The sequence below is a fragment of the Asterias amurensis genome, chromosome 10 (assembly GCF_032118995.1).
Source record: "Asterias amurensis chromosome 10, ASM3211899v1".
NCBI classification, from domain to species: Eukaryota; Metazoa; Echinodermata; class Asteroidea; order Forcipulatida; family Asteriidae; genus Asterias; species Asterias amurensis.
In genome coordinates, this window is record NC_092657.1 from 3,480,595 (window position 1) to 3,489,343 (window position 8,749).

Genomic DNA, 8,749 nt, shown 5'->3' on the forward strand with positions numbered 1-8,749 from the left:
GTATACAACGAATACAAACACACGGCGCAGTCAGGAATCCAACCAAAAATAATAGTCATTCATAAAAATAGGCCCGGTCAATTAAAAACTTTCAGCAATGCTCTGGAATAACTCTGGAACTAAAAATGCTAGAGAGATGCAGTTTGTACCTTAGTCATCCTGGCTTCCCTGCATCAATTTTTTTAAGTTTCGGGGAGACTTGCACACTTCTTGATAGAAAAAAAACTCAAGTAAGCGGGGTTGCTCAGAAACGATTTCAACAACCTCCACTATGGGAGTTTTGTGCACAGAGCTGTCGGAGATAAAAACAAAATGTTAAACGGGTAATTTTGATCCCAGTATCAAGCTCAAGTTTGTACCTTAGTCATCCTGGCTCGTCCCTGTATCCATTTTTGAAGAAAGAGGGTGCTATCTCACTAAATTAATAAAAACAAACTTCAACTGATCCTATAAAAGCCTTGTATATGCATCTGATAACACACAATAATGCAACAAGGGTGTTTTTTTCTTTCGTTGTTCTCTTGCACATTCGATGACCAATCAATTAGCCAACATTTTCACAGATTTGTTTTTTTCTACAAATTGGGATACGCCAAGTGGGAATGACGGTCTTTGGCAGTTACCAAAGGTGTCGAATGCCTTTAATAGGAAAATTACCTGGAATTTTTTTACTCTTGCATGCATTTTAGCAACACAGGAGCAGGTGAACGCTCTTTGTGTACGTACGCGGCTTCCAGGTCATTCTATAAATGGTACAGGTGCACACTACGAGGCATAAATTCATACAGATTACAATAAAAGCTAGTGCAAATTATGCATGGATAGGTGAACGTGTATTATTCACATACGTAGTGTACTTTCAAATCAACAGAGTGGAGTATAACCTCGTATTGTTGTACTATCTAGGTACGCGTGGTGGTGTGTTCGCTGTGATATCCATTCCTTATAATAGTTGGTTCGGTTTCAGGGAAAAGTATCGAATTAGTTTACTTAAGTTGACCAGACAGGTTCGAGTTCAGAGTCTTTGGCGCTACTTCGGGGGAATAACTAAGTCACTACCTATCAGTGGAGCTGGCATCGACGGGAAATGTCTACTACAAAAACCGTTCCGTAAGTACCAACATGACGCGTCTTAATGATCAACGGGTTAAGGTTGATTTAATTTAGCTGTGGGTCAGATAAATGCATTTGAGTAAACATGAGATTTGAATACATAGTTCCTACTTTAGTATTTACTATTTGCTTTAAAATTATATTAATTTGCGATTTTGTTTTTGTTTCCTTCAAAATGATCTGTTCACTTATCACATTGTTCTATTCTTCCAACAAGAGTTTGAAATAAACGTCTTATATTGAATATCGGTGGAGTACACTGCAAAAACGATGGGGTTAAAATTGACATCATGAATAATGTCACATTTAAATGCCAAACAAAATCAAAATTTACAAGTAACACTGGTTTGACACATTTTCAATTACATTTGGGGCTTTTTTTTTTTTTTGCTCTATTTTGGTTTAATATATTATGTGTATTTTTTATACAATTTTTAGACTGTATTGCAAAGAACTAAACACAACCTAAGGACAAGGGCCAATATCAAATAGAGCTGCCTAAACATGCAGATAATTTTTCTCTAGCATGACGCCAATCAGAAATGGCGACCAGGGTCCAATTTCATAAAGCCTGTAAAATAAGCACAAAAACTCGCTAAGCACAGACGGGTATTTTACATTAAGTTTGCAATGTTGTGGGATGTGCCCAACTAAATTTTTGCAAATTAAAGACATCTTAACAGCCTTATGAAAATATCACATGATTTTTTGATTGGTGACCTTATTCTTGTAAGCACAATATGTTATGCTTACAAGTTATGTGCTTAACTTTAAAGCGGCTCTGTAAAATTGCCGGAGGTTTTCGCGAAATATTCATTGTATGTAGTATTTCTTGCCGGATGTTGTTATTACACAGTGTACACATGCAAACAAACCAATATTACAAGTATCATTTTTAACGGCTTAAAATATTTAACAATCGGCTGTGCAGGCGACAGTGCATACAAATAACACATGTTGAAGTGTTTAACCCAGATAGCGCATCAGATGGTTCCAGAGTCTACAAAATTATCCCAGTTGACCGATTGTCTGCACGTATTGTAATCGCACGTATTTCTTTTTTTTTCTGGGGCAGAATAAGAGAACGATTACAATGTACAATATGCACTTTTTCAATACAGCAAATCGTGATTTGGGGCAGAAATGGATTTGATAAACTAGAGGTAACGATACAATTATTGTGTACTTAGCAAAACGATATCACTGTTGTTTATACTGCAAACCAGTGAGCTTACATGCAATGTGTTCACGAGGGCGAGATTTCGGGTCTCCGTTTCTGGGGGCAGGATTAAAAAACGGTTATTAAGTATCTTTTTCAAATTACAACCAATGGTGTTTTGATGTAGTAATGTATGTGATAACAAAATTGATAAAAACATGTTGTTGTGTGAGCGTTGCCAAAAGAGGCCACTGTTGTTTACAAAACTAATGACTGTAATGACATACTAGAGTGTTCGCAGACAAGATTTGTGTAGCTTTTTTTCTCGGGGCAGATTAGAAAACGATTATGCACTTTTTTTATATTACAGCCCACAATGATTTGATGTAGAAATGTATTTGGTAAACAAAGTTGTTTCAACAATTGTAAATGTGTGTGTTGCCAAACGAGGTAAATGTTATAGATGTTAAATTTGCATCGGGGATAAAGAATATTAATTTAGTTTTTACCCATACACCGATGTGTGTTAGCACTGTATACTCAGTACTTTCCCGAGTCCCGTGAAAAAAAGTACCACAGGCATGTTACTCGGGTGGGATTCGAACCCACGACCCTTGCAATTCTAGAGCAGTGTCATACCAACTAGACTATACCGAGGTTGCCCGGCAGCTAGAGGTAAATGTTGCTTAGAAAACAGTTTTTTTTTACGTTTCCACCAAAGTGTTCACGGGCGAGAATTTTTTTCTTGGGGCAGGGATAACAGTGAACGATTATAAATTATGCACTTTTTCATGTTTCAGTCAACAATGATTGCATGTAGTAATGTATTTGATAAACAATCGGTATCAAAAATTGGGTATTTGATTTGCAAAACGACATCACAATTGTTTAACAATTAAACGAAGGACCTTAGTGGAGTGTGCACGGACGAGATTTTGGTTGTTAATTCCTGAGGCACGATTAAGGAACGATTACACAATTTGACTTTTTCGTATAACAGCCCAAAAATATTTGATGTTTCGAAATGTTTTTGATAAACAACGTGGTTTCCAAAACTGTAAACAAAAATGTGTGCGTTGCCAAAAGGAGGTCAATGTTGTTTATTAAACAAGTGACCTTTTACGTGCACATTCCAGAGTATTCATGGACGAGATTTTCCTGTATTGAAAACCAATTTTTCAGAATTGACTTGTATTTCCATTGTTAGTTACTACAAAGACCTCCATAAAAAAGTGTGTTTACCCTACACTGGTGTGTGTTAAGCACTTGGGATAATCCATTTTGTTTTGTGTACATTCCGACCACTGTGCCAGGTGCTGTGAAGAAACCACCGTGAAATCTAATTGGAGTGCAGGAATCGACTGAAATTCAATGCGCTATTTCTCTGTTATGATGCTTTAAATTAATTGTATTTCCTTCAAAAGGGGGTATACATTCCACCTCTGTGACCCCGGTTCGAATCCTGCTGTGGGCACTGTGCGGATTGGGTTTTTCAGTCACTATAACTTGACTTCGTGGGTTTCCCTAGAACAATTCTCTGGGGTTTTCCTCCCACTTCTACAACTGAAAACTTCTTCATCGTCGTCTCACCTTGTCTAGATACTGAAAGGCTTTGACAGGAATAATCAAGAAGATTAAATGTCCTTGGATCATAGAAATACTATGAATATCATCTTCTTAAAAAAGGGGGTGAAAACAACAAATTTGTTCTTGAAATAATTGGTCTAGGCTTAGGGTGAGAGCATTCTCGGCAATCATGGTGAAATTCACAAAACGGTATGGTCTTGAGACTCTTTTATCAAGACGGTTTGAGGGAGTTACAATTCTCTAAAGTATGGAGAAAGACAAAATAGCTCCCTGAATTTCAGCTTAAACCTGCAATTCACTGAGATTTCGCATGTTTCACAGCAAATAGTTCCGTAGTAATAAAAAAAATTCTAATTAGTGACAAGCCAGATGGGATCATCAGCAGCTGAATATGTAAATTTTGAGTTAAAATTTGAATTTATGAATAATTAAATGTATAAGTTATACTGCCATAATTATTTATCAAATGACTGTCCGACCGCATGCTTACTGTGCTGTGTTGTCATATATATTATTAGCCTTCGAAAGAGACTCTGCTAGGGTCGAAAAGTCTGCTGGTCTACTACTTGGCATAATATACTGTAAGCAGGGTATTTTGCTGGTGACCTTTTTTCACTCTTTTGTTCGAGTGGTATACAGTTTCGCTCTTTTAGGAGTGAAAGTCAATCGGTTTTTGACTCATTTTGAGTGAAATTGAAATGTACTTCATTCTCAATCGAGTTGAAAGTACCCGTCTTTCACTCTAAATAAAGTTGTCCGCCATGTGGATCTTTGCAAGACTGGTATTGTGTACCAAAACACGGGTTTTTCACTCTTTTACAAATAATATGTCTGGTGGTTTTACTTAAATAGCCTGTCGATTTCCCCTCATGTTTCGGACTGACTGCGTCCACGCAGTGCCTATATATATTATCACACACTGGTCGACTACATTGTTAATGACCATCAACGAATGGATTGTAATATCATTATTATTACAAGAGATTATCATTTCCATAGCAACACTTTTAATACATGTCATGCTTTGATGACATCGGAACAACACTGTAGTATTGACTCATTCTGTTGTTTTGAGGGTACTCATGTTTTTTAAAAGAGTGTGTATTTTGTAGATGAAACAAGAAAACCCTTTTGGGCCTAGTATAGTTGCAAACTCAGGGAATAACAATGATTAAAAGTGATTATACGGTTTGTTTTAACAAGGGAATAAAAGTGTAGTTACTCGTTCTTTCACGGCCGTTTAGAACCGGCAAGGTCGTTCCCGTGTGATAAAGGCCCGAGCCGAGAGAATAGTTATAAAAAAAATTACAAATTTTGCATTGCATCGATGCCAAAACAAAAAAGAATAAAACGCTCACTGAGCGACATACTCCAATACGAAATTATATTATTTATTTCTCTCATCAAATATGAAATTTCAGGCAGAAATATTTCAAGAGATATTTTCTACTGTCATCATCTTTAGACCGTATAAGTTGTATGTAAATCTGTGATCTTCAAGATTGTTGTTTCTACCAATCCTGTAACGTTCCTTGAACTTGTTTTGACATTGTTACTAATTTACTTGTTTTTCTTTATGTGTTCATGTTCCACATGGAATCGTAAACATGCAGTAGCCACCAACCCGAACTGAAACACTTGGGTTAAATTTGACACTATGGCTGTTGCCATATATATTTTATTTTCTATTTTTATTTTATTTTAAATCTTTAGACATGCACAATAGTTACAAGTTGTACAGGGGCTGTCCAAGTTAAAACAAAAGTATAAAAACTGTGTAAAACCAAACCCCTGCCAACGATAAAGATACTAGGGAATCAAAATTATCGTGGTGATAAAATAACACAAGAATTTTTTTAGTTAAATTTGTTATATTATTTTGAATCTATAAACTTGAAAACACCAACGTTGTTATTGTTTACATCCTTGTTTTTACATTGAGTATTTCCTCTTCCCATTTTCAACAGCCCGTGGTATTTCGGCAAGGTGTCTGAAGAGGACGCACGTAAGGGACTGGCAGACGCGATGACTGGCACGTACCTGGTTCGAGATAGCTCATCTAGAGGAAGCTATGTACTCTCAGTCAAGTAAGTAGTATACTATGAAGCCCTATTGGTGCCAATTGACAAGTGCATTATATGTTTCACTGAATGAGATGTATTTTACAGCACCGCCACTTATTATCTTGCGGCCGCCGCTTATATCTTGCGGCCGCCACTTAGACCATAATGCAGACCACTGTTTGCGAACAGCGGATCAACCTATATCGCATCTTGTCTTCTGGAATCCTCCTGGCGGACATCCAAATCGCGGAGAAAAAATGAGCTTCACTAAACACCAGATACAAATCTCAATCCAAACGAGACTCAACTATTCATGAGGGACCAAGCAACCTGGCACCACTTCATCTACCCTTTGCAAAATACAAATTGCCTTGCCCCTCTAAAGGCCGGTTTATAGTCGGTCGCGCGATGGTCGCGCGATGGAAATCTTGCGCGCAATCCTAAGACTGAGGCCTAAAAACCGCGTCTTTTTATGATTGCGCGTCAAGATTTCCGACGCCCGACCATCGCGCGACCGACTATAACTCGGCCTTAAGAGATGACACTCCATGCCTGATATCTCAACCATAGATTAAAGCAAACATTTGGTTTCAACAACCAAACGTATACAATCTCTTAAAGCACATTTCTTTAATTGTCATGGCATTTTGTCGTATCCCCAACCCCCAACCCCTTTCTCCACAGTGATAACGGCGTAATCACCAACTACGACATCCGCAAGACAGGTCAGACGCTGAAGATTAAAGACCGAAACTTCGCTGACCTGGACGCCCTCATTGGCTACTATCAGAAATACCCGCTGGATACCGTCTGGCTCGAAACGCCGGTAAGTACGCTCAAGAAGTAGACTGGTACCATGTCTGTATCCGCAAGGATAAGGATGAAGACATATTTATAGACATGATGATTTAATTTGTTCAAATGATTTCGAATAATTAAATGTTCCCTTTATCGTATCTTTTTTTAATCATAGTGCACCAAGGAAGGCTTACCATCCCCGCCCATCTCACCATCTTGGCATAAGTAGCGACCGCACCCATACCATCGGAGACGAAATCACACCGATAAATAATGTTTCGAGACGTCTGGGAACCGACTATTTTCGGTTTCAAACTTTGTTTTGAGGTTGGGGAAAAAAATTACTCGAGTGGGACTTCAACCAACGACTTTCAGAATAACGTGCCAGCACTTTATCCAACTGAGCCAACTAGTCATATCTTTGTTCGGGTGCCAGTCAGAAGCCATACAACCTTTAACTGCCGTGTAGCCGCAGGGACCACACCCAAATTACGATACAACCTGGGAAGCGGCAGCCAGGGGATCACCTCAAGAAGATGCGATTTTTTTTGTTTCAGATTTTGAACTTTGTGAGTTTGTTGTCTTTCTTTTGACAACACATAGTTAGTGTTCATCGTGCCTGCGATCTAACAAGAAAGGCATTATTATGCATTTTGTCAAAGTGTAGCAATTTTGGTTTTGTTTGTATTTTTTAACATCCAATTTAGTGGGGGCAAAGTCTTTCTTTGATGGTTTTTATGTACTCGATTAGAATTCTTCATACGGGGAATAATGTTTGTTTTCACTTCGTTAAGACCACCCAAAAACTGATTCAGTCTTGCAACCGAGTCTTTTTAAATGTGAGACGATTTTGAGCTTGTGAGGGCGAACCCTTCGATTGTTATCTTTAATTTCGATTAGTATAATTCTTCCGTTGAGGATGTTTTCACTTTATTAAGACCACCTAAAAACTAATTCAGTCTTGCAACCGAATCTCTCCAAATGTGACGATTTTGTTTTTGTGAATGTGTTCAACCTTCTTTTTTAACATTAGTATGAACAAAGTATGTAGATTTATATTCATTTATACGATTCACCGTGCCTGCGATATAACAAGACAGGAAATTATTGTATAATATTATTAAATTGTCCTAAAATAGCAACTTTGGTTTTTGTTGGTGTTTTTCCAATTCAATTTAGTGAAAGCGAAGTCAATGATGGTTTATCTGTAAATAATTTTAAGTAATTATAATTATTTAGTCGAGGAATATTTTTTGGAAGCTTTGCTTGCACTTTCAATAAAACTCCAGGGTCTTTGGAAGTCAGTGAGGACGCTGTTTTGGGCTCGTTGTATAAAGGGTTAATTGAATTCGCATTCAAATGATCCGTGTATAATTGACATAGGAGTCAATTTCGCAAAGAACTTAGGACTAGTTCTAACTTAAGAACAGTGCTAGGAGATCTTAAAAACGTAATACTAGTTCTAAATTAGGATGTGGTAACTCGTCCTAACTTGAGATACTTGTCTTTAACACTTAAATCTGACACTGTAACAACCGTGGCTGCTTACTATCAAGTTATAGGGTTGGTTGATTGATTGATTGATTGATATTTTGTTATGTTTGTGTAGATAGTTGTGTCCTTAGATTGATTAATCTATGAATTGTTATTCCTATTAAAAAAAAACTTTCCGATTAAAGTGAAAAGTTTCCAAGCACTATATTTGGAGTTCTTATACCTAATACGACACCATTAATTAATAACAGACATACACAAGTACGGGTTTGTGTTGGTGTATTTGTGGCACAAGCGGCTGTCTGTCTTAAACCAGCCCTGCCATAAGTTTCTAAAAGCATAATATTTGGAAATTGCCAGATACTACAGATCGAAACACTGAGTCATTGACCACTGGTTCTTTTCAGAAGCACAAATACACGCAGCAGATATTCACTTGGTGCGACTGCAAACCACTCATACACTTCCATCTGATGCAAAGTAATTGGGACAAAGGGCGAAGGATGGAGCAAGGATGGACGGTGACTCGGGGTTT

General features: G+C 37.6%; 1 protein-coding gene across 1 annotated transcript; it reads left to right on the top strand.

Annotated features, from left to right (window-relative positions):
* The first annotated feature begins 790 nt into the window (after window positions 1-790).
* On the top strand, window positions 791-8,408 carry LOC139943047 (crk-like protein). The gene is made up of 4 exons (XM_071939859.1): window positions 791-1,110; window positions 5,827-5,946; window positions 6,607-6,748; window positions 6,896-8,408. Exons 1-4 carry the CDS (start codon window positions 1,088-1,090, stop codon window positions 6,947-6,949), a joined length of 339 nt encoding a protein of 112 aa, XP_071795960.1. The 5' UTR covers window positions 791-1,087; the 3' UTR covers window positions 6,950-8,408.
* The last annotated feature ends 341 nt before the right edge of the window (window positions 8,409-8,749 follow it).

What these genes read in the sequence shown, in the direction of transcription:
- LOC139943047 (XM_071939859.1), top strand. Translation starts at nt 1,088, where the DNA reads ATGTCTACTACAAAAACCGTTCC. An exon ending in TCTACTACAAAAACCGTTCC is followed by an intron (nt 1,111 to 5,826) that starts GTAAGTACCAAC and finishes CATTTTCAACAG; the next exon opens with CCCGTGGTATTTCGGCAAGG. An exon ending in CCGTCTGGCTCGAAACGCCG is followed by an intron (nt 6,749 to 6,895) that starts GTAAGTACGCTC and finishes TTTTAATCATAG; the next exon opens with TGCACCAAGGAAGGCTTACC.